The 26,723-nt window shown below is 38.0% G+C and overlaps 2 protein-coding genes across 2 annotated transcripts; one reads left to right on the plus strand and one right to left on the minus strand.

Annotated features, from left to right (window-relative positions):
* Positions 1-333: 333 nt before the first annotated feature.
* On the minus strand, positions 334-23,824 carry LOC100667948 (olfactory receptor 1J4-like). The gene is made up of 2 exons (XM_003407469.4): positions 23,336-23,824; positions 334-1,281 (listed from the first exon to the last, which is right to left on the minus strand). The coding sequence occupies exons 1-2, from the start codon at positions 23,822-23,824 to the stop codon at positions 334-336; spliced, it is 1,437 nt and encodes a 478-aa protein (XP_003407517.4).
* LOC100676301 (olfactory receptor 1J1-like) lies at positions 17,535-18,549 on the plus strand. Its single transcript, XM_010602581.3, has one exon. It carries the CDS (start codon positions 17,558-17,560, stop codon positions 18,497-18,499), a length of 942 nt encoding a protein of 313 aa, XP_010600883.3. The 5' UTR covers positions 17,535-17,557; the 3' UTR covers positions 18,500-18,549.
* Positions 23,825-26,723: the final 2,899 nt, after the last annotated feature.

Below are 26,723 nucleotides of genomic sequence, written 5' to 3' on the forward strand. Positions count from 1 at the left end.
GCCTTTCTATGCAGTGGAAGCCCTGTTAGCCAACATCTTCCAAAGTTTCATAAGAACTAGCAAATTTCCAGGAAATCATGTGAAAGATGTAAGTTCAATTAACTATGTAATTACTGAGCCTAATAGGCAAGCGCAATAATCAATCAAGTCAACTCAGAATTCACAGCTTACACTAAAGAGTTGTAAGGAATGGAAAATATGACTGTAACAGAATTCAATTCAAGTTATCATCTATTTACCGAACACTTATTCCATGCTGAGTGGGATTAGAGGTCCAGCGTCTGGGGATATGTGAATACATGTGTCTGTTATAAAGAAGAAGAGCAAATGTCACTAAGAAGAGACTATTACCCTGTTGAAGAGTCTCTGCAGGGCCCCCTTCATGTCCCTGTTCCTTAGGCTATAAATGAAAGGGTTTAACAAGGGGGTGACCACTATATACATTACAGAAGCAATTATGTTATTGACATTGGAGTTGTTGGATGAGGGGAACAAATACAGTCCAATAATTGTTCCATAATACAGAGACACAACAGTAAGGTGGGAGCCACAAGTGGACAAGGCTTTGCAGATCCCCTTGGTAGATGGAACCTTCAGGATGGTGGTCCCTATGTGGCCATAAGAGATGAGGATGCATATTAATGGAAGAGTAATGACTGCCACTCCCACCGTGAAAATGATCATCTCATTGAGGAAGATGTCCGAGCAGGACAGCTTTAGTAGGGCAGCTAGGTCACAGAAGAAATGGGGGATAGTGTTGTCATCACAGAAGGACAAATGGGCCAGGGGGATGGTGTGAGACAGGGCACTGGCACAGGAAAGGATCCAAGACACAGCTACTAGTAGGGTACACAGCCCCTCCCTCATGATGGTGGTATAGTGGAGGGGGTGACAGATGGCTACATACCGATCATATGCCATTGTGGTGAGGAGGAAATTGTCCAGGTCTATAAAAAAAATGAAAAAATACATCTGTGTTATACACCCTGCGTAGGAGATGAATAGATCCTCAGAATGCATGTTCATCAGCATCTTTGGGACAGTGACAGATGAAAGAGAGAAGTCAGTGAAGGCCAAGTGGCTGAGGAAGAAGTACATGGGGGTGTGAAGGCAAGGGTCCACCCTGATGAGCAGGATGATGAGCATGTTCCCCAGCATGGTGGTGAGGTACATCACCAGGAAAAGGGTGAAGAACATGTTCTGCTGCTCCAGCTGGATGGGGAGGCCCAGGAGGAGGAATTCAGACATGCTGCTTTGGTTCTCCCACCTCATGGTGCTCATCTCTCTGCTGGGGTTGAAGAATAGTTAAGAATATTAGGCACTCTGAAATTATCATTTTATTCATTACACTAAAAAGATACATGTTAAGTTTCAGAAAGTGAGAAACAGTCTGTTTCTCATATTTTCCTTATATGCTAGTACATAAGGGAATTAGTAAAATTGTTCATGAGGAAACTTTAACAAGAGCCAGCATTTCTTGGTTCACGGACTGACAATAAAGAACTCTTGTGTCTGCAGCACTGAGGAACAGACCATGGAAGATGGTGTCTCATCCAAGTTATTGCCCCAAGATGGCTCTTTGGAGAATATTCCTAATCATCAACCATGGCACAACAACCACTGAAAATTTGACTTCAACACCCATTGTTAAATTTCAGAGGTGAGGCAAAATTTTCAAATAAAAGGATTCAAACAATAGTACTGTATTTCTCAAAGAACACTCATCAATATGCATAATTTTTTATATTTCAGGTCAGTACAAGATGCCTAAGAAACTCTGAATTTCATCAGTTGATTCTCCCTATTACAGCCAAAACAATCTTTTTTAAGGCTTAAATTCCATCATAAATTCCCATCCTTTAAAACCCTCTAAAGGTTCCCATTGATCTTAAAATAAAGTTTACAAACCAAATATGGTTTAATGGTCCTGGAAAATCTGTCCCTTTCCTACGTTTCCTCCTTGTTTTCCTCAAGTCTCATCGCTCTCACCTTCACTGCCTTCTGTATTCTGGTTTCTGTGGGAAGGCACATTTCCATGTGATGTAGTATTCTAAGCCACTGAGTTTGTGGTAATTTGTTACAGCAGCAATAGGAAACTAATACATCAGAATTGGAAAGATTTCACATATAATCAAATACAGTAGTTATCTGGGTACCACTATGTACCAAATATACATGTCCTTCTCCAACTTCCACTTTGCGTACAACAAAACAAGGAATAACTTACAAAGCTAATTCCTATGTAAAAAATATGTAACAAGTAGGGAAATTAGGCTACTATTTCATTAGAAGCATTTATCACTAATCATAAAAGAGGCTATAAACCACCTCTTATCCTACAAAGGAAACCTTGGTGGTGTAGTGGTTAAGTGCTATGCTTGCTAACCAGAAGGTTGGCAGTTCGAATCCACCAGGCACTCTTTGGAAACTCTGTGGGGCAGTTCTGCTCTGTCCTATAGGGTCACTATGAGTTGGAATCAACTCGATGGCAATGGGTTTTCTCCTACAAAACCTGAATATCTACCTCTCTATGGATAAGAAAATCGGAGTGTTAGAGAGGATTTTTACTCATCAGAAAGGCTTCTAGCAAAGATCCAAAATTCAGGAGAAGACAAGTTAATGGCAGGGTTTAAATTTTCTGATTTTTTATCTAACTGTATACACCTCCTATTAAATCCTCAGTGGTATCTTTGGTCTAATGTATGTATTGAGATTGGTCAATAAACACACTGTTTTAAAAGCGCCAGCTCAAACTTCTTCCTTTTCCTAGTGATACCCAAAAAGTGGGGCATTTCCAACTCTCTCTCTTCAGTGTCAGTGCGAGAGTACAGGGAAAAAGCCAAAGGTTTTGGCAGAAGATAGTCTTTGCTCACAATCGTAGTCTGATTATGACATTTTTGTCCCCATTTTCTTAACCTTTGTAAATTTCAAAAAGCTGAGGATCTTTAATTATACCCTTTACAATTATTATAAAGAAGAAATAAGGTGACACAAGTAGAGTCCGTAGTACCTTTTCTTATATATAGACTAGTGCCAATAAATGTCTATCCCTCTTCTGTGACAATTAAAGACAAAATACAAATCTATGCAGAGAAGGAGCAGAGGAACTTACATTATTTTACACTCAGGGGAAAATGAATCATATCAGTTCCTTTGCTGGACTCTGGGTTTTGATATCTTGGACAAGATGTGGAATTGGGATTAGAAATCCCTGGCAAACATCAGGATGGCAAACCATAAGCAACAAAATAGGAAACATATAAACGCTGAGGAAAAAAAGTCCGTCATTCTACCAAGAGGTTAATTATTCAGGCAGGCACCAGACAGATGGGTCCTCTTTACTATGGAAGTAAACTAAATAGGCAATTCAGGAGAGAAGCTTGTTCTCACAGAAGTAACTTATATTCTGACACCCAGAAGCTAAAGGCCATGTGGGAAAGAGCAGGATGACTTACGGGGTAGTCAAGTGCCGGCCCATCCACAGCCAACCAGAACTCCAAGCTAAAGTCCAGAGGGAAACTGGCAGTGGCCTTTATGAGTAATAAAGTCCTACTTTCATGAGAAGGGGATCAGGGGACATATTCAGCAAGATGTAAAAAACTGACTGTTTTTTACACTAATCCCAGCCCCCTACATCTTCCTCCCTTCATTGATTCATCTTCACTCCACCTTTCTTCTCAATTTCCAGTGTCGTCATATGGCTTCAGAAGTAGGAGTAAGTCTGAGCACTTGCTACACACTCAGATATTAGGAGCTAAATAGATGAAATTTGTCCTTAGAAAGCACATACGTTAATTCAGCAACTGGACTCTTGAAACCTACCACCGATACAGAACTATGGTAGAGTGTTGTCCTACTGAACAGAGAGGAAAAACACTTCTCATCAAGGGAAAAAAATGTCTAATGTTGGCATTTGGGGCATTTTTCTGTAGTGAGTGGGAGTGTGGGGGGCCTTCCTGAAACCGATAAATTAAACATCTGAAAGGCTTTGGAATACTTGAATTCTGCACTGCTCGAATCTGGTTTTCTAAGTTAGGATCCATGGCAAGAGTAGATTCCTGCTGACAGACTCTGCTTCCCTGTATCTCTGTCTTTATCTCTTGGTACTTACCTCTATTTCTTCCTCTTTCTCTCTTCCTGTCTATCCCTTCACATTGTCTTTCTTTTATTTTCTTCTTCCTTCCCTCTCAGTCCTCACTCTCTGCTGCTGTATCTTTGTTCTTCTGTCACATCTTTCTGCTCTCTCTCTCACTCTTTCTCTGTTTTCTTTAAATTTTCTCTCTCGTCTCTCCTATGCCAAACTCTGTGTCCAGATTCTTCCGCTTGTACATGCATATATAAACTCAGGTACTGCTGAGAAAAAGTACTCATTCCATCCCAATACTGACCTTGCCTGCATTTAGGATGCAGTGTTCTAGTGGGTAAATGTGTCTTGAGGTTCTCTTTAGAGGACATGAAGACTGGCTTCCAAGGTCTTAGACATTTGGGGAATATCAAGAAGAAATGCTACAAGCTCAGACTCTTACTTCTGTTTACCAGCTCCAGACCTATGAATGGAATAGTATAACTGGTCAAAGAGAGAACCCTAGGGAGTAAGAACCAGAACTTGTAACTTCCAGTTAAAGACACCCATTAAACCTGGATTAATTTCCTAGTTTCCTTCTTTATTCCTCTAGGAAAGATGTCCTGTGGGAAGTAAGTTTGTGCTGGAACCTTAGAGGATGAGTCCACAGAGAAAGGATCTCAAGGCACACTCTGTCTCCATTTTCCCAGGTTTCATCACACTCTAGCATGGAATAAATTCCAGGGAGGTAAAAATAAAAAAAAAAATACTGTCTCCAACAAGGTCCAAACAGAAATCTAAATGACTGGCCATCCTCTAGGAACTTAGGTAAAACCATATCCCACTCAAAGGGATTTTACTGGGTCTCACCCACCAGGGAACCCAATGAAAGTGACTGTGCTTCTGGTGATAGTTACAAAATGTAAAGTGAGAAGAAGCAGGGATAATCACCCTGTTTTGGAGGTTTTATTGCTTTCTTAAAATTTAGGTTTGTTTACTTCAAAGAAATAAGGAATCCTCTTGTAAAAATTTTTTTAAGAAAGTAGACTGGTTACCATCTTGAAGAATCAGTAATAGGACATGAAAGGATCTGAATGGTACAAGAAGTAAATGTAGCAGTCGCTATCAACTTGCCACTCATATTCTTTTTCTTACCACATCAGTGTAGTCTGGCCTGAACTTCAACTACCGGTATTTTCATTTCCTTCTGTGAGGGCTTCCTACGACCACCAAAGTCCAGTTTTCCCACACATGCAGCAGGCCTGAAGTGCCAGGAATTGACACTTTCACTATCCCACCCCTAGAATCCAGTCAGGTAAATACAGACAGGAATTGGTACATATACACAACCGCTTACTCATTCCTATGGTGGAAAAAATCTGAGATGTGCTGGATTCTAGTTTTCCCAGTGGGATTAGCTACAGTTCCCCAGCTGGTTATTTTATTGATATTAACCTTTCACTGATAGCCTTCGTTTCCTGCCTGACTTTCCCACTCTCCTACTGCCATTTCCTTCAATCCTCAAATAAACAATTCTTGTCTCAAGGTTGGGTTCTGGAGGAGCATGAGTTAATTAAACTTCCTTAATCTTATAGAAATGTTCTATTACTGAATATTTGTTTTTAAAAAATTCCTCTCTTCACTATAAAGGAGCCCTGGTGGAGCAGAGGTTAAGTGCTCAGCTTAACCTCTGTGAAAGGTCGACTGAACTTGAACATTGGTGGTTTGAACCCACCAGCCACTTCACAAGAGAATGATGTGACAGTCTGCTTCCATTTTACAAACTTGGAAACCCTATGGGACAGTTCTTTTCTGTCCTGTATAGGGTCAGCATGAGTCAGAATCCACTTGAAGACAAAGGGTTGGGATCTTTGCTATGATTCAGTAAGAATTTATTAAATGAATTTCTATGGGCTTGGGCTATACTAAGGTTTGAGGATGCAGAGATAATCAGACAAAGATCTTGCTTTCTTTTTCATTTGCACATATGTAGAAAGCCTGTAGCACCATAGAACATGGGATATAGGTATATACTGTTTACTGGTAGGAATAAGCACTTGCTTACTGGTTGCAGGTTATTTTTAGGAGGGAGACCATTCCCAGAAACTCCTAAAATTTACTCAGAGTCCATTGATTGTGGCATTAGAATGGGTCAGTTTAAAGCTTCATGCCTTGATTCTCAGGGCCTTATGTGAGGCCATTCAGTGCCTCTGGTGGATAGTGGTTAAGAGAAGAGCAAGTCACCCCTAAGATAAAGACAGAGTAGTGGTGCCTCTTAAAGGCACCTTTTATCTTATTAAAGTTTGCCAATTATTGAACTTTTCTTCTTAATTTCCCTTGCTTCTGCTCATATATCACACCACCCTATCTCTGCCCTCCCAACACCACCTCCCCTGCCACAAACACAGGCTCATTACTCATATTTCAGTTGCGGTTGTCGTTTTTAATATGACACTGTCAATCCCCTGAGGAAATCCTTCCAGGGCTCTACTTCTCTTAGATAAAGTGCAGATTCTTCAATGTGGATCAAAGGTTCTGCATGATCTGCTCCTGCTAATCTCCCTGGCTTCATCCCAAATCCTTTCCGTCCTTGAAGTTTATGTTTTAGCCATTATAAACTTCCTGATAATATTTTACAAATTTTTCATTCTTTCCCCTCTCTGGGTTTTTCTCCTTTACCTCTTTTTTATTCATTCCAAATGCTCTGTATACGGTCCACATCACCTGGCTACCTTCTACTTGTTTTGGTCGTCTCAAGTCTCTGCTTACTTGTTCTTCCTACAAAATTGTCTTGCTTGCCTCCTTTAATTTGGGTCTGATATCCCTCCTCTGTGCTCCCATAAAAATCTTCACTTCCCTTCATAAGAGCATTTGGGAGCTCTTTGAGGGAAAGGAACTGTGTTTTTCAACTCTTTACACACAGTACCTCACAAAATTCTTGCCATAATAGTATCTTAAAGAAATGAAATTCTGTCTCATCCACTTCATCCTGTCTCTTCCGTTTTTGCCAACCTGAATAATGTAGGTTCTGAAGCCTTTTCACACTCATTCTTATGATCAAAAAATATTTCTTCAGCCATGACTATGTGCCAACTATTACTATGTATCATAACCAACAAAAAAAAATTCCTGTATACATTTTTTCTGTAGGCAAAAAATCTTTATTTCTGAGAAACAGATGCCCAACTACTCCTTGATAAGTGTCTTTTATTCCCCAAGGTCAAAAAGCAACTGTCCTCCCAGCTCCAAGTTTGAATGTGGGAAGGAAGAAGTCCATATGATAGACAGCCCATAACTATAAGGGAGGCAACATGGTACAACAGAACAAGGCTTTATATCTGAAGTTGGTGTGTTTGGGTTTGAATCCTCATTCGGCCATTTTCTTTCGAGCCACACTCTCATACTCAATAAAGTGGGAAAAATATTATCTACATCCAGGATTACTGTGATGGTTAAATGAGCTCTTGGGTGTGAAAACTCTTTGTGAATAAGTGATTTTGCAAACAATAAAAGTCCTCATTTACATTCTCAATGGAGTCGACTCTCTTGAGTATCCAACAAAGACCTGTCTCTGATGGGAATGTTAAGGGAAATGGAGTAATTACTCCCAATTTGTCTGTCACCAGAAACTTGTGGCCATGGTTCCCTAGGTCCCCAACCTATCTGGTAAAGAGGGATACTCTTATCATTTCCTTGGAATTGATGAAAAAGAGAAAGTGTGCCTTGTTTCCACTTTAGTTTGAGCTCATAACTCCTTCCTATCCTAGGTCTAAATACCTTGGAGAGAAAACAGAAAAGTAGTTCATATCTTGGACCTGAAAATATTTGAATTTATCACTCGCTGACCTAGCTAAGGGCAGTGCTTGTAGATTTCACTCAGCAGTGTTTGTATGTGTGTGTGTGCCCTCATGTGAGACCTCATGTGGTAATGGTCTGCAATAAATTTTGCAGATGAGGGCACTAGCCAGGCAGTTTATATAATTTCTTTGTGTCGTCTCAAATACCTTAGTTAGACATAATAATTATAATACCATGGGATTTGTATTTTCCTCTCTAGGAAAATTTTATCTCTTTCACAACTTCGCTGACTATCTGGCCTTCATCCAAGCTGTGTAAGTCAGCAGTTCATCAAATACATTGGCCAGGTCTGACCTGCTTTTGTCCTGGAGCCTTGAGGGATTCACTTTACTTGCAGCTGTTTTTATAAATTCAGTGGCTGATATTCCAGTGCCTCCATTCACTTCCAGTCATCTGAGTAAGGGTTGCTCATTTAAGGCCGAAGGCAGCACATTTATCCAAATGCTTTGGGGATATTGGGGATCTCATCTTCTTCTCTTCAACAAGGAGCACATGTCCAATTGTTTCCTTCCCATCATGTCATGTTCTGCTGGAGGCAATACTATATAGCATGGTGGTAAGTAGCAGGGCTTTGAAATCAGACAATTCTGAAACTGAATTGCCTCTCCATCATTTTCATACAGTAATTTTTTTATGATCTTAGGCAAAGACTTACACTCTCTAAGCTCTAGTTTCCAACTGGTTAAATAAGAACCATGTCTTTTATATGGTTGTATTAGACTGATGTGACATCAAGTAACATCACAGCAGCTGGCTTATATTATTCACATAATAAACAGGTGATTCCTGAATGATGGTTATTATAATTTTATTGTTATCATTATTGATATTACCTTCTAGGCACATATTTTGAAACCATAGATTTTCATTTGTCCTTAATCTTTCTGAGATACTTCCTGATATTCTTGAGTGCCCTCTGGCAAAAAGTGTAATCTTACTTGAGGATATATTTAATGAAAGCTGTAATATGGTGAAAAGAATATGGTCTTTGAAGCCAGGTAGACCTGGGATCAAATCCTAGGTTCCCCATTTACTAACTTTATAACACTGGGTAAATTTCGTCCCTGAGCTTCATTGTTCTCTCTAAAATGAGAATCAGAACGGCTACATTGAAAGGTTGTGGGAAGAAGTGAACAATATTTGGAAAGCACCTGGTACAAATTAAGCACTCAATCATTTTTTATTAACAGTGGGACTATTTTTATGGCCCATCCCCAAAACAGTCATCTCAGCCAAATTAGAAAGACAGTAAATTTGTTCTCAGTGCCTGTAGCCTCTGCGTTTATACTACTTGTGATCCCCAATTCTTCCCATGCCTCACTTTCACTGAGGAAACCAGTGCTCTTGTTCTGCCATCTAAACCTGGCCTCCAAATATGAACTTCTGTCAGCCTTTCCATCTCAATGATAGTGTTGGCTCTCTCCCCCAAGAATATTTAGTTTTAAACCTTATTTCTGGTTGGGAATTTAAAGGCCCTTTTCTCTTTCTGAGAGAATTTCAGCCATCAGCAGCACAGTGAGAGTGATGTTTTAGGCAGGGATTTGGAAGGTTCAATGTTTTTCTGGAAGTTATACCACACAGGTGTAGTTCTGTATGCCCTGCCCCAAAAAGCTGACCCAGAAAATCTGAAAAAGTTCAGGAAACTTGGAGAGAGGCGTGCATCACCCATTTTCCTTAATCCATGAAGATTCTAGGGTCAGGGTTTGCATCCAAGGTTCTGGAATCTGTGCAGAAAGACTTTTCAGCCTCTAGCATTAAGTAGCAAACTGTCTTTCATTAGCTTCTGGGCGACCTAGTGGTAAAGTATTCATAAATATTCTGATTCTGCTTCTGGATATTATATGGAACCAACCGGCTAATTTGATGTAGCCATTAAAAGTTATTATTTGACATGAGTTTTTACTTTCTGGGTTGAGTTGGTTCATAATTATATTATTCCTTTTACTCAAGTGGACAGTGGGAGAACCAGGACTCATCGTATATGATTGCCTTCAAATCCAGTTGATGGAGTAAATGTGAGACCTCTAGACACTTTTTTTTTGCTTCTGCTTCTTTTCCGCTTGTTGCATAGTGTATGACTAGGTGAGAATGAAACGGAAGCAATGTTTGCTCACCCCTTTAAAAGGAAGAAAACTGCAAAAGCGTGGATTCTGTGTTTCATTATAGCATTTTTATGTCAATAACCTCCTTAGCCCAGACACGCTTCTAACTTAGAACTGAAGCCACTCCTGAAGTCCACATTTCAGCAAAGATTTGACAGGCCTGTAAAATGAACAACAACACACGTGAGGAATGTGCTTCTTAGATCAATCAAGCATACGAGACCAAATAGGCAACACCTGCCCAAAAGCAAAGATGAGAAGGTGGGAAGGGATAGGAAAACTGGACAAATGGAAATGGGAAACCTGGGGTGGAAATGGGAAACCTGGGGTGGAAATGGGGAGAGTGCTGAGATTGCAACCAACGTCACAAAACAATTTGTATATAAAGTTTTGAATGAGAAACTAATTTGTTCTGTAAACTTTCACCTAAAGGAGAAAATAAATAAATAAATAAATAACCTCCTTAAATTTGACCAACTGACCTAGAGCAGAATATTTGGTCTGTGCCATACACACTTGGGATCAATAATTTATACACTGGCTGTATAGTTTGGACAAAGTAGTTCCATTACACTTTAATGGCAAAAATAATCTTAATTGCCATGGGAAAAAAATTTTTTTTTTTTTTAAAGCATAGGGATAAGGGAACCTTGAAAATTGGCAGGGGAAAATAGAGTGAGGCACAGTGGCTCCTAGCATTAATTATTTCATGAAGTCATTTCTTTTAAGATGTAAATAATATTGAGGATGTATAGTGTATTAATCAAACTGACAACACTTTATTATTAATTGGATTTACCCAGACAGATTTTCCCTCAAAATCTGTTCCAGCTGCCTGGGGAACACAACTCACTCTCCATTCTCTACTCCGTCCTTCTCAGTCAAACATTTTCTAGAGAACAGTTTCTTTTTTCATTTAAGGGAACTTGTTAATTTTTAGTACTTGGAAATTAAATAAAATATATGACTCAGGTTTAACAAATATTGGCATGTTGCCACATTTGTTTCTGATCTTTCAAACAAGCAATGCAGAGTGTTACAGATAGGGCCGAAGCTCCATTCCACTCCCCTTCTCCATTCCACTCCCCTTTTCGGTCTTTCCTTTCTGGGATTAACCACTATTATGAAGATAATTTTTATACATTTTATAACATTTTTATGCTTTTACAACATATGTAAAACAAAAACATATGTAAGTATCCATAAATAATATATAATTTTCTTCAGTGTTTTGATTGATATGATATCGTACTGTAAACATAATTTTGCATCCATTTTAAACTAATTTTAGAGTATGGAGTCCTGGTGGCACAGTGTTAAGAGGTTGGCTACTAACCAAAAGTTCAGCAGTTCGAATCCACCAGCCTCTCCTTGGAAACTCTATGGGTCAGTTCTACTCTGTCCTATAGGGTCACTATGAGTTAGAATCAACTCAACAACAATGGGTTTGGTTTTTTGGGTTTTTATCCATGTATAGACATGTAATGTAGAGTTCATTAGTTTTTACTGCTGGATAGAATTGTATGAGCAAACTAACATCCATTAATCCATTTCCTGATTATTGGGCAATTAGTTCTTTCAGTTCTTCACTATTACAAACAAAGTTGCAAATAATAATATGGTCTATTTCCTTGTGAAGAAGCGTCACCTTTTTCCATGGCATATACCCAGAAAAATTACTACTCAAAGAGAACATGAATCTTCAACTTTATAAGACATATTCAAAGCAGCTGAACCAATTTATATACCTAAAAACAATGTATGAGAGTTTCTTTTCTTCACATGCTGGTTTATGCATGTTGTTGTTGTTGTTGTTGTTAGGTGCCATCAAGTTGATTCTGACTCATGGTGACCCTATGCACAACAGAACGAAGCGCTGCTGGGTCCTGCACCATCCTCACTATTGTTGTTATGCTTGATCCCATTGTTGCAGCCACTATGTCAATCCACCTTGTTGAGGGTCTAGTGCCTAACAACCTGAGGGGCTCGTCTTCCAGCACTATATCAGGCAATGCTCTGCTGCTATTCATAAGGTTTTCACTGGAAAATTCTTTTCAGAAGTAGACTCCAGATCCTTCTTCCTAGTCTGTCTTAGCTTGGAAGGTCAGCTGAAACCTGCTTGCCATGGGTGACCCTGCTGGTATTTGAATACCACTGGTATAGCTTCCAGCATCACAGCAACACACAAGCCCCACACTATGACAAAAAGACAGACATGGGGGGGAGGTCAATGCATATTGTCCTCATATATATCTTTTAACTTTTACCAATGTGATGGATATAAAATGACATCTCATTGTTGCTTTAATGTGTGTTTTCCCTATTTCTTGGAAAGTGAACACTCAATATATATCTTGGTCATTTGGACTTAATTTTCTGTGAATTTCTTGTCTATTTTGTTTTCCATATTTTGATTGAGCTTTTTGTCTTTTCCTTATTGATTCATAGGAATTCTGAAGTATTTTTTTTTAATTGTGTTTTAAATGGAAGGTTTACAGAGAAAATTAGTTTCTCATTAAACAATTAATCATGTATTGTTTTGTGACGTTGGTTGCCAAAATGTTAACACCCTCCCCTTCTCCATCTTGGGTTCCCCATTACCAGCTTTCCTGTCCCCTCCTGCCTCCTCATCCTTACCCCTGGGCTTGTGTGCCCATTTAGTCTCATTTTGTTTTATGGGCTTGTCTAATCTTTGGTTGACAGGTGACCCTCAGGAAAGACTTCAGTATGAGTTAAAAGGGTGTCCAGGGGCCATATTCTCAGGGTTTCTCTAGTTCCTGTCAGGCCAGTAAATCTGGTCTTTTTTTGTGAGTTAGAATTTTGTTCTACATTTTTGTCCAGCTCTGTCTGGGACCCTCTATTGTAACCCCTGTCAGAGCAGCCTTTGGTGGTGGCCAGGCACCATCTAGTTCTGCTGGACTGATCAGTCTGATAGAGGATGTTGTAATTATGGTTCATTAGTCTTTTAGGCTAATCTTTTCCTTGTGTCTTTGGTTTTCTTCATTCTCCCTGACTTCAGACCGGGTGGAATCATTGGAGTATCTTACATGGCCACTCACAAGCTTTTAAGACCAAAGACAGTACTCACCAAAGTAGAATGTAGAGCATTTTCTTTATGAACTATGTTATGCCGATTTAGCTAGGTGCCCTCAGCCCAGTACTTCAGTCCTTCAGGGAATTTGGATATGTCTATGAATCTTCTATGATTTTGCGTTGGTCAAGTTGTGCTGACTTCCCCAGTATTGTGTACTGTCTTACCCTTCACCAAAGCTAGCACTTACCTATTTTCTAGTTAGTGTTTTTCCCTTCCCGCCACTCCCCTCCCTCGTAACCAACAAAGATTGTTTCTTTCTGTATGTAAACCTTTTCATGAGTTTTTATAATGGTGGTCTCATACAGTATTGCACTTTTGTGATTGACTTATTTCACTCAGCATAATACCCTCAAGATTCATCCATGTTGTGAGATATTTCAAAGATTCATCATTGTTCTTTATCATTGTATAGTGTTCCATTGTGTGTATGTACCATAATTTGTCCATTCATCTGTTGATGGGCACCTAGGTTGTTTCCATCTTTTTTGCTATTGTGAACAATGCTGCAATGAACAAGGGTGTGTATATGTCTATTCATGTGATGACTCTAGGATATATTCCTAGAAGTAGGATAGCTAAATTCTATGGTATTTCTATTTTTAGCTTTTTAAGGAAGCACCATATCATTTTCTAACATGTTTTTACCATCCTGTGTTCCCACCAACAGTGCATAAGAGTTCCAATCTCTCCGTAGCCTCTCCAACACTTGTCATTTTTTTTTCTTTTTTTGATTCATGCTAGTAAGGTTGGTGTGATACCTCATTGCAGATTTGAGTTGCATTTCTGTAATGGCTAGTGATCTCGCACATTTCCTCATATGTCTGTTAGCCACCTGAATGTCTTCTTTGATGAAGTGTGTGTTCATATCCTTTGCCCAGTTTTTAAATTGAATTATTTTTCTTTTTGTTGTAGAGGTGTTGTATTTTCCCATAGATTTTAGAGATTAGACATTTGTTGGATTTATTGTAGCCAACATTTTTTTCCCTGTCTGTAGGTTCTCTTTTTACTCTTTTAGTGAAGTCGTTTGATGAGCATAAGTGTTTAATTTTTAGAAGATCCCAGTTATCTAACTTATCTTCTGGTGTTTGTGTATTGTTAGTTATGGTTTGTATCCTATTTATACTGTGTGTTATGGCCTCTAGCACTGACTCTGTTTTTTCTTCTCTGATCTTTAGTTTTTGACTTTATATTTAGTCTTTGATCCATTTTGAATTGGTTTTTGGCTCTATTTTTTCTTCGATGATCTTCATAGTTTTGGTTTTTATATTTATGTCTTTGATCATTTTGAATTAGTTTTTGTGTATGGCGTGAGGTATGGATCCTGTTTCATTTTTTTACAGATGGACTTCCAGTTTTGCCAGCACCATTTGTTAAAAAGACTGTCTTCTCCCCGCTTAATGGATTTTGTGCCTTTGTCAAAGATCAGAGGACCATAAGTGGATGGATTTACATCTGAGTTCTCGATTTTGTTCCATTGGTCAATGTATCTGTCGTTGTACCAGTACAGGCTGTTTTGACTACTGTAGCTGTATAGTAGGTTCAGAAGTCAGGTAGTGTGAGTCCTACTACTTTATTCTTTTTCAATAGTACTTTACTAAAGGGTCCTCCTTCCTTTTCACATAAAGTTAATTTTTCCATATCGTTAAAGAATGCTGTTGGTACTTGGATCGGAATTGCATTATATCTGTAGATTGCTTTCGATAGAATTGACATTTTCACAATATTGAGCCCATAAGTATGGTAGATTTTTCCATTTATGTAGTTCTCTTTAGGTTTCTTGCAGTAGTGTTTTGTGGTTTTCTTTGTATAGGCCTTTTACGTCCCTGGTTAGATTTATTCTAAGCATTTTAATTTTTTAGGGATTATTATAAATGGTGGAACCCTGGTGGTGCAGTGGTTAAGAATTATGGCTGCTAACCAAATGTTGGCCATGCAAATCCACCATCTGCTCCTTGGAAACCCTATGGTACAGTTCTACTCTGTCCTATAGGCTTGCTATGAGTCAGAAATGACTCAAAAGGAACAGGTTTTTTTGTTTTGTTTTGGGTTTTTTCGGTATTATAAATGATATTGCTTTCATGATTTCCTTTTCATAGTTCTCTTTATTGGTATTTAGGAATCCAACTGATTTTTGTATGTTTATCTTGTATCCTGCTATTCTGATGAATCTTTCTGTTAGTTTCAGTAGTTTCCTTGTAGAGTCTTTTGGGTTCTCGAAGTGTAGTATTATATCATCAGCAAATAGGGACAGTTTTACTTCTTCTTTACGAATTTAGATGGCCTTTATTTCCTTTTCTTGCCTCATTGCTCTAGCTAGGACTTCTAGCACAGTGTTAAATAGGAGCGGTGATAAAGGGCATCCTTGTCTTATTCCTGTTTTTAATGGGGAATGTTTTCAGCCTCTCCATTAAGAATGATGCTGGATATTAGTTTTGTATAGATGCCCTTAGTAAGTTGAGGAATTTCCCTCTTATACCTACTTTATTGAGATTGTTTCTTTTTTTTATTCAAGAATGAGTGTTGGGCTTCATCAAATGCCTTTTCGGCCTCAATAGAGATGATCATGTGATCCTTTTCTTTTGTTTTACTTACATGGTGGATTACATTGACTGATTTTCTAATGTTGAGCCATCCTTTATACCTGGTAAGAATCTCACTTGTTCCAGGGATATTATTCTTTTATATATGATGCTGAATTCTATTTGCTGGAATTTTGTTGATAATTTTTGCATCTATATTGTTGAGAGATATTTGTCTTTAATTTTCTTTTTTTGTGGTGTCTTTGCCTGGTTTTGGTTCAGGATTATGCTGGCTTCTTAGAATGAATTCAGAAGTATTGCTTCCTTTTCTGTGTTCTGCAATAGTTTCGGTAGTACTGGTACAAAATTCTGATGTATTCTGAGTACTAACCTTTTGCTGGTTTTAAGCATCACATATTCTCCCTTTCATGGTTTGTCTCTTGACTTTATGGCTTTGTTGTGGTGAAAGTAGTTGTCGTAGTACAGACATTTTATTTTAATGTCATCAACTTATTAGAATCTTATGTTGCATTCTTTGGGAGTCTTGGTTAAGAAATGTGTTTCTACCTTAAAATTACATACAATCTACAAAATTTTTGTCTAATCATTCTAAAATTTTGCTTCTTCTGTTTGGCTTTAATCCATCTGAGTTTTTTCATATATGGTATGAGATACGGATATAAAGTTATTTTTCCTTTATGAATATCTAATTGCCCATTGGATAGCCAGCACCATTCTCTGAAGAGTCCATGCTTTTATTCACTGATTTATAATGCCACTTCTGTCAATTGCCAAATGCCTATTTCAAAACGTGTCCTTCTAGGCTCTTTGTTTTTCTCCATTGGCTATTGGTTTATCTCTGTAAAAATACATTATTTGTTGTAATCATTATAGCTTTATAATAAGGTCTGATATGTTGTAGTGAATCCCTACCTTCTCTTAAAAAAAAAAAACTAGTTATTTTGATAGATATTGATTTATGTTAAAAATATGTATCTTATAGGCTATTTTAGACACACTGAAAAGATTAGAATTACTTTTGGCTTTGGGATTGTACTTCTTTAAATGTGATGCCATGTGACAACTAAATCACATTGAGTCCACACACACACACAAAAAAAAACTGACATTAAGGTTAAATCTTGTTCTGATGTAAGCCTGATGTAGTTTTCTTAATGAACCTACCCTGACAGGTTTAATTGGACATGAAATTCTTATTTCAACAAGAAGTTTGTATTGTGTATGTATTAAGTAGCCTATGGTAGATTCTCAGTCTATAACCTATGAACAGATTAGAAATAATCACAGAATGCATGCATAGGCAAAGAGGGGATACAGAAGTAATAAGATAATTATATGCAAAATTACAAATGGAAATGACATTTCTGATATCACATCATTTGTTTTTGCTTCCAGAGAACAATCTCAGGAATCAAAATGCTTGGATCCAAATCCCAGCGTCTCCTCTTCTTACCTCTGTGATCATGAGATTTCTTTGCTTCAGTTATCCTATTTGAAAACTAGAAATATAGTACCTACTTAGTTATGAGTTGGAATTGACTCCATGGCAACTAAAAACATTTAGGTCATATATTTAAGACTACTGAATTAGTTATTACATATAAACTATTAGAACATTAAGTAAGGTTGACATTTAATAAATACTGACTGTTATTATTATCATTTAGAGACCAGGACCAACTTGAGAAAGAAAGAGACTGTTTATCATAAACCTACATTTCTTCTACTACATTGATGCAGCAAAATATGCGGCAAATGTAAGAAAGTATGAATGAAAACATCCCCTAGGTCAAAAGAACATCTGTACTATGCTGTGCCACAGTCATCATTTCTTATTTGAAGTTATTCTACCTTTTTCCTTCAAATTTCCCCCCCAGTCCCCTCTAGCTAATACAGCAGTATGAGGAGGGAGAATCAGAGCAGCGTGTCTGAATTCCTCCTCCTGGGCTTCCCCTTCTGGCGGGAGCAGCAGGGCATGTTCTTTGCCCTGTTCCTGGTCATATACCTCACCACCGTGCTGGGGAACCTGCTCATCATCGTGCTTATCAGAGGGGACTCTCGCCTGCACACGCCCATGTACTTCTTCCTCAGCCACTTGGCCCTCACTGATACCACTTTTTCATCTGTAACTGTCCCAAAGATGCTGATGAACATGCAGACCCAGCACCTATCCATCTCTTATGAAGGGTGCATTTCACAGACATATTTTTTCATACTCCTTGCTGATTTGGACAGTTTCCTTATCACTTCAATGGCCTATGACAGATATGTGGCTATCTGTCACCCTCTCCACTATATCACCATCATGAGTCAAAGCCTTTGTGTGATGCTGGTGGCTGGGTCCTGGGTCACTGCTTGTGCTTGTGCTCTTTTGCATACCCTTCTCCTTGCCTGGCTGTCTTTCTGTGCTGATGACACCATCCCCCACTTCTTCTGTGACCTCGCTGCTCTGCTTAAATTGTCCTGCTCAGACACCTCTATCAACCAATTGGTAATCTTTACTGCAGGACTGACAGCCATTATTCTTCCATTCTTATGTACCCTGGTTTCTTATGGCCATATTGGAGTCACCATCCTTCAGGTTCCTTCTACCAATGGTATCTGCAAAGCCTTGTCTACTTGTGGATCCCATCTCTCAGTGGTGACTCTCTATTATGGGGCAATTTTTGGTCTATATTTTCTTCCCTCATCTGTCAACACCACAGACAAGAACATAATTGCTTCTATGTTGTACACAGTGATCACTCCCATGTTGAACCCACTCATTTATAGCCTGAGAAATAAAGAAATGAAAGGAGCCTTGAGAAAACTCTTTAGTAAGAAAATATATTCTTCCAACTGATATTTACCTTTCTTTTAGAGCATCCGTATGGTCTTATTTCCTCAGTTATATGTAAATACATATTATTGAAAAATATAGCTCACTTGTCTTTCTTCCATTGTTATCACTCAGAAATGCTTTGCTGACATTATTCTTGCATCTCTTAGAGGAAACAATAAAATGGAGTAGGCCTTATAGGTCTTTATTTGCTCTTGTTTCATATAATGGAATTGGATATTACTTTGAGGATGTTATTTCACTGCAGTTTGTGATTGACTGCTACCCTAAAGGTTAGTGGTTTGAATTCATCTGGTGGGTCCGCAGAAGATTTGGTGGCCTTCTTCCACATAGATAACAGGTAAGAAGTTATCTATGAAGCAGTTCTACTCTGTAACACATGGGATCACCATAAGTCAGAATCGATTCAACGGTAATGGGTTTGGTTTTTTGGTTTGGTATCATTAAACAGAAGCTGTCAGGACTGGTTACCTCCCCAAATTCTAAATTTGTTATAATATGTGTTCAGTCTTTCAGACCTTGATTTCTAAGCATTTTTCCATTTTTGTGATAATTTGATTCCTCCTTCACCCAGGCACCTGTGCATCTAGGGACTCTGAATTCTTCTAGAATTTACAGGGAGAGCATACTAAACTTTACTCTTCTTACGCAATCATTAACACACTCCTTTCTTGTCTTCAGGAATACAGCCTACACTTCCTTTCTCCCCAAACACATACAAATATTCAGTGACACAATAAAATCTTAGTTGTCTCAGGCACTGGTTTAAGAACCTAATATGCATTGAAATCATATACTTTAATTCTGACAAAAAAACCTATGACACTAGATGGGGAAACTCAGGCTTAAAGCAGTGAGGAAGATTTAAATCTTGGCTGTCTGATTCCAGAGTGATGCAGTAAGACACGCACAATAACAGTTTATACAGAGCACTGTGTCAGTTCTGATAAGGGGTAATTAGCACAAGCTGGTGGTAGAGGATATGAAAGCCTTCCCAGATAACATTACTTTACCTGAGGCTTAACAAATAAGAATTATCCATTCACAAAAGTTCTGTTTTGTCCTGATGATAACAAGATGAGGGATCAACATGTGTCAGGATGGTAAACTGGAAGTTTCAACTGAGAAACCAAAATTATTTAGATGTCAGATACCACAGTTAGTTGTAAGATACAAAATGCAGATGTTTATAGAAAATGCCTAATAATCAATTTCATAATTCCTGAGCTTCTCAATCTAGGTATGGATCTAAAAAAGAGCTCAGAACTGAAGTCAAGTGGGGGCCTCTGAAGGGGTTCCTTTTTAAGAAAGCTGTGCAGTGAGTCCCAAATCACTTCAAGCTCACTGGGATAGGCTTCGAAAAGATCATTTATAGAGTTTGATATAAATCTCTTACCTTTATGAGAGGTTCCTGGGTGGTGCAAATGGTTTGCATGCAGCTACTAACCTAAAGTTTGATGGTTCAAACCCATCCAGTGTTATGTAAAAAAAAAAAAAAAAAAGCTTCAAAATGATAGAAGACATTTACAACAACATATACAAGTGACAAAGGATTTATTTCCAGATCATATGAAGAATGTTTATAATGCAATAAATAAAAGAGAAACAACCCAATAGAAATGAAGGAAAAAGACAGTAGCCATGTATTTTACATAAGAGGAATTTTGTAGTAATAAGGCTAATGATGACTGCTGTAATAGGGCATTGTGAATCTCCCAGGTGGTAGATGACTTTTCACTGTGTGGTGATTTAGAGACCAGACTCAATTACCTCACAAGGCAGGAGAGTAATCTTCTACCCAATAGCAGAGAAGATCCACGTGCTTATTTAAACTTCCGGTTAGGAAATAACATATTCTCTTCCACAGGAGAGAATGTGTCATCTAGCCATACCTAGATTAGTAGGAAATTTTGCAGCTGCCTCCCAGTGACAACTTCACACTTGGGAAAGAAGTCATGAAATTTTGGTGGACAGTCAGCCACAAATGTCCAATAAAAGTAGGCTCTAGCTTATTAATATTTAGGAAAATGGAAAGTAAAACAACAATAAGATATAATTTTTTATTCACCAGACTCTCAAAAATTGAAAAGTCTGTCAATACCAAGTGTTTGTGAAAAGGTAAAATAACAGGAACTTTCATACTTTGATGTAAGTTTAAATTAGCATAAATATTTTAGAAAAGAGTTTAGAAGGCATATTTAATTTTGAATATAAACATACCCTACAACCCTAATTCTTCTTCTGCATATACTTTGCTGAGTTTCTTGCATATATACCCTAGATACATATATAAGAATGTTCATAGCAGCATTGTTCATAATAGCAAAATTATGAAAACAAACAAAATGGCCACATAAAACAGAACATATAAGTGTGTTATATTCTCACATTGGAATATTCTACGATATGGACAAATTTCATAAGGACAGTATTAGACAAAGAAAGCAAGACCTGGAAGAGTAAAATATAATATTATTCTATCTATGTACAGTTCTAGAGCATGAAAATTGAAAGAGCAATGTGGAAGTGTTAAAACTATAAAGAAAAGTAAGAGAATATTGAAAATATTCAAGATAAAGGATACCTTCAAGAGTAGGGGGAAAGATAATTTGGGAGGAGACAAAAGGAACTTCAGCAATATTGTTAGTTTTCTATTATTTAACCCTGTTGTTGTTGCGAGGTGGGACCTTATGTATCATGTAACAAAAATGTTGCCTGGTCCTGCATCATTTTCATAATCATTGCTATGTTTGAGTCCATTGTTTTGGCTATTGTGTCAATCTATCTCACTGAAGGTTTCCCTTGTTTTCTTTAACCCTCTACTTTATCATCCATGATACTATTTTCTATATGTGTGTGTGTGTTTATACACACACACACGCAATGTACTATGTATATATATTTAAAGTTTATTTAAAATGTATCTATCTTATATATACTATATGTGTTCTTTTTTTTGTATGCTATTTCAGTATTTTTTAAAGTTTAAAATAAAATTTCCAGTAAAGTGGGTAAAACTACTTCTCAGATTTGAAAAATATTTAAGTGATTTAAAGGGCTCAGGCTCTGAGTAATAGTTTGAGTACCACCTCTACTAAATATTGTTAGTTTTGTCGTATGGGACTAATTACTAAATCACTCTTAATCTGAATTCCCTCCTTAATTCCAATTGCTAGTATTAAATGAAATAATGGTTATGCAAATGCCTGTCTCAGTAACTGGCATACAGCAATAAAGTTAGTTATCTTTGCCTTGAGCAATGCAGTTTCTCAAGGACTAAACACAAAATATTTTAGACTTAAAAAAAACAAATTAAACCAAACCTGTTGCCGTTGAGTCGATTCTGACTCATATCGACCCTATAGAACAGAGTAGAACTGTCCCATAGGGTTTCCAAGGAGCAAGAGGTGGATTCTAACTGCCCACCTTTTGATTAGCAGCCACAGCTCTTAACCACTGAGCCACCAGGGCCAAATTTAGGACATTATATTTATGTACTTGGCACAGGGAAGTAATTTTTATGTGATATTAGATATATTAAACTACAGTGAAGTCCCACCTGAATTCATTTCAGATTTTCTGGGTTTTTGGTAACCTGCCTAGCCATTCTCTGTCCCATATCCTGAAAGGCTGAACCCTCTTATCAGAATGGACTGATCAGCCATAATCACATCACCACCAGGAGAGTTCACTTTACAATCTCCACCTTAACTGCCATTCCTCACACCCAGTTGGACATCCTAGGATACAGAGGGCTCCAATCAAGATTGTGTTCACCACCTGGGGCCTGTACCAGTCCTGTCTGAACCATTATCATGGCCTTTTGTGGAGAACCATCTCATTTCAATTTGTTGTCCAATCTAAGGGAGAAAAAAGTGACATATCATGTTATTGTTACTCTATGAACACAATGAAAAATCAAAATTTGAGTGATGAATGCGAAATTAAGATAAAAGTAACACTAGATCTCCAATTAATGTCATTCACAAAAATAAATTGTGAATGTATTAAGAATTAAACACAAAAATAAAATAATGAAACTACTAAAAAAATACTTTTGTTACCTTGAGAAGGGAAAAGCTTTGCTACATGAAGACTATAATTATCAAAAAGAAAAAAAGATTGAAAGCTGGGACTAATAAAAATTTAAAATGCTTATAGGACAAGGCATACCACATGAAAATAGAAAAAAATGTCTAGGAAAGGATAGTTGTCCAGGTACATATTTTAATAAACTCTCCAAAGAAAAAAAAAGAAACTAAATAGAGAAGAAACTAAGTCCAAGCTGAAACAGAGAAGATGAAGGAAGAGTGCCCCTTCAAGATTCACCAAGAAAAAGCTACTCAGGGAATAAAACTTGTATCAAATTAATAGAGAAAACATTGCCTATTGTGACAAAAACGTTCTTCTACTGAGTATATTTCCCAGAGCTCCTCTCATGTCCCGACTTCTCAGACTGTAGATAAAGGGATTTAGCATGGGAGTGACCAGAGTGTACAATACAGCCACAATGACATTCTTGTCATTGGAGTCACTGGATGAGGGGAAAAAGTAGAGTCCAATAATTGCCCCATAATACAGAGACACGACAGAGAGGTGGGAGCCACAAGTGGACAAGGCTTTGCCGATCCCCTTGGTTAAGTGGACTCTCAGGATGGTGGACACAATGCGGCCATAAGAGACCAGGATGCATATGAGTGGGCTGGTAATGACCACAACCCCCAGAGTGAGGATAACCAGCTCATTAGTTGACGTGTCTGAGGTGGACAGCTTAAGTAAGGCAGAGAGGTCACAGAAGAAGTGAGGGAGAGTATTGTCTCCACAGAAAGAGAGATGGGCCAGGAGCAGGGTGTGCAATAATGCATAGGCAAAGGAGTGGGCCCACGACAAAATTACTAGCATGAAACACAGGCTCTGACTCATGATGGTGGTATAGCGAAGGGGGTGACAAATGGCCACGTACCTGTCATAGGCCATGGAGGTAAGAAGTAAGCTGTCAATATCTCCAAAGAATAAGAAAAAATAGACCTGGGAAATGCACCCAGGGTATGAGATAGATTGACTTTGTGTCTGCATGTTCATCAGCATCTTTGGGGCTATGACTGATGAGAAAGAGACATCAGTGAAAGCCAAGTGGCTGAGAAAGAAGTACATGGGGGTGTGGAGGTGAGAGTCTAGTCTGATAAGCAGTATGATGAGCAGGTTTCCCAGCACTGTGGTGAGGTATATGCCCAGGAACAAGGCAAAGAATGTGCCCTGCTGCTCCGGCTGGATGGGGAGCCCTAGGAGGAGGAATTCGGACACACTGCTCTGATTATCCTCCTTCATCCTGTTCGTCTCTATTGCTGTAGATGAAAAGAGAGATAGAGATGTGAAAGAATAAAAAAATAATTATGACTGTTGCATAATGAGAATATGGTTTTGAACTATTTAGTAAGTGAATCTTAACCTGAATATATCATGCTTTTTTCCCAACTAGTGTGGGTCAGTAATGGTCTCACCTTGGGTTATTATGTGTCCACTTATAAAATCAACAAAACCTCTTTTAAAGAAATCATGAAGCATCAGGATGATTTACCACATCAGAACAGGTTCGCACTTGAGGAGTCCAGGGCTCCATGGCAAATCTGAGACTAGGGAAAATAGGTTGCAAGGCTAGCTCAGTAACCACTGGTTAGAAAGATGTACAGGCTCTCCAATTAGTTGGCCTGTTGCCCTCTCCTGACCCTACCTATTTCTCACACAATATTTGGCTAATGTTTTATTTCCACGAGTTGGATCAGAATAAGATACTCAGTGGGTTACTCTAGAGCTCCCAGAAATCAGGACGTGGATACTTGGTAAGAAACATCATCTGTAACTACTCAAGATAAGATCAGTAAGGACAGGAATATAGGTCAATCACAAAAGATCTAGTGACATGCCTTGAAATATAACCATCAGCCCTTCCTTCACCAGAATTCCTTCCTACTCCTCAACATTTTCGGTCCACTATAATCCTTTTTAAAGGAATGTTTGGGGGAGGGGAAAATAAAGTTCAAGTTTCCTTTCAAATTCTGAACTCACTTAAATTCTCAATTCAAATAAGATCATTCTCGTTCAAGTTTTACAACACCAGGAAAGATGTTGGCTTTTCCAGTCACTGCTTGTAACTCCAAGAAGAAACTCTTTATAATCGTTTGTCTAGCCTAGTTTACCAAATAACACCTTCTCCCTTTTAAACTGATCCTAACTTAGTGGCGTAGGAGTTAAGTGCTATGACCGGAAACCAAAAGGTCAGTAGTTCGAATCCACCAGGCACTCCTTGGAAACTGTATGGGGTAGTTCTACCCTGTCCTATTGGGTCACTATGAGTCAGAATCGACTCCATGGCAATGGGTTTGTTTTTTTTTTCTTTTTAACCTAGTTTTATGCCGGTGACACGTACCTGATTTTTTTCTTATACTTAGAACACTTATTGCAATCTGTGAATATTATAATCTTTCTCTCTTTCTTCTTCAGAGCAGTTGGTCAGTCAGTTGGTCTTAGTCCTGTCCATTTAGGCATTGATGAAATAATTAGAAAAAGGAACATGATGCCCCTGTCTACTATGAAATAGATCTCCTATAATAGCTAGATATTGTTAATTAATCTCAAGGTCTTTCACTTGGATGCTTCATTATAGGAGTCATCATTCACATTGGATATTAAACAAAACTTCCGTTACCTGCAAATTTTCCCAACCTGACTACAAAAAAAAAAAAAAAAAAAGACTACAAGGTCTGTAAAATTCGTGTGTTCTTCTGCCCACTAAATTTAAAATGCTGTTAAGAAGACATTGTTACCTGAGAAGAATTATACATTCAGTTTGGCTGAACATCACTATGTTAATCACAATCATTATAAGAGTGCTAATTGCCTATCTAATTGACATTTAGGTTGTTTGTAATGTTTAGTTATTTCTAGCAATACTACAATAAATTACATGGCTTCTGTGTTATTTTGCACATGGGCAAATATATCAGTAATTTTTAGAAAATTGCAGGGTATGTGTATTTATTATTTTAATAACTACTGTTAAATCTAAAAAAAGCTACGGTGGTAAGGAAGCCGAGTGTGATGGGTTCTGTAAAATAAGTCCTGCATAATAAAAAAAAGCATGTCATGTAAAGATTCCAGAAATGGGCAATCTAGGTGAGTGTAAGTACTTGAAAGAGGAAAGGGCTAAGGTGTTTGAGGAACACAGAAAATGCAGGAGTATAGGAAGCAGGGGAAGGATATAAAGTTAAAGAATTATCCAGCAGACAGATTATGTAACGTCTATTCTGCCATAATAAAGTTTCAGTTCTATTTTCAGAGCAGTAGAGCACCCATGAACAGATTATTCAAATGAGTACTTAAAAAATTTTAAATATCTTCCTGGCTACTAGGTGGGGAAAAGACTATAAGAAGGCAAGAGTGCTAGCGGAACTCTTAATAGAAGGCTATTGCAGTAATTCAGGCACAAATTAATGGCTGTGTACACCTGTATTATGGCAGGGAGGATGAAGATAATTGAAGAGATTTGGGATAAAATTTGGAGAAAACCTGCATAACTCAAGGGGGGGATGAAAGATAAATGAGAGATGTGTTTACATATCCTCTAAAAGTTGAATAAATGATCTATTCCGGATAAATTACTCTACGTGGTGCTGTCATACTCTTGTGTGAGGAGAAGAATCATGGTAGCAATCACTAGCATAAACTGAACACATCCACACATAAACACTCACAAATACAAATAATCCTATGGTTGAATCTAAATTCTGCTCCTGCTCTAACGTGGACTCTTAGATAATGAACACTGATACCTTCAGCTACAAGGCACGGGATGGTTCTTCATTTCTCTCAAGAAGACCCAGAATCCAGTAAAATAGGTAGAGACTCTAAGAGTCTCAAAGATACATTGCAATAGGGAGAATCGTTATCCGTTCACAACCAAACAAGGTAGATATATTCACACACCCTTATTCATAGATCCTGAGCAATGACCATGAGATCTAACTTTATAAACCACGAAATGGGCCCCAGAGGAAAGACTCCAAGCTCCAAATTAGAGACAAACAGCAAATAATTATTTCATTTTCCCTTGGGGGAAGAATTGTTTGTTGCTAGCATACAATAGGAGAGTTCACCTTTGGAGGAATGATGATAGTAGCCACAAAATATTTACTAGGAATTGGTGACTTACAAAGCTTTTTTTTTTTTT

This window comes from Loxodonta africana, chromosome 9, assembly GCF_030014295.1.
Source record: "Loxodonta africana isolate mLoxAfr1 chromosome 9, mLoxAfr1.hap2, whole genome shotgun sequence".
NCBI lineage: Eukaryota > Metazoa > Chordata > Mammalia > Proboscidea > Elephantidae > Loxodonta > Loxodonta africana.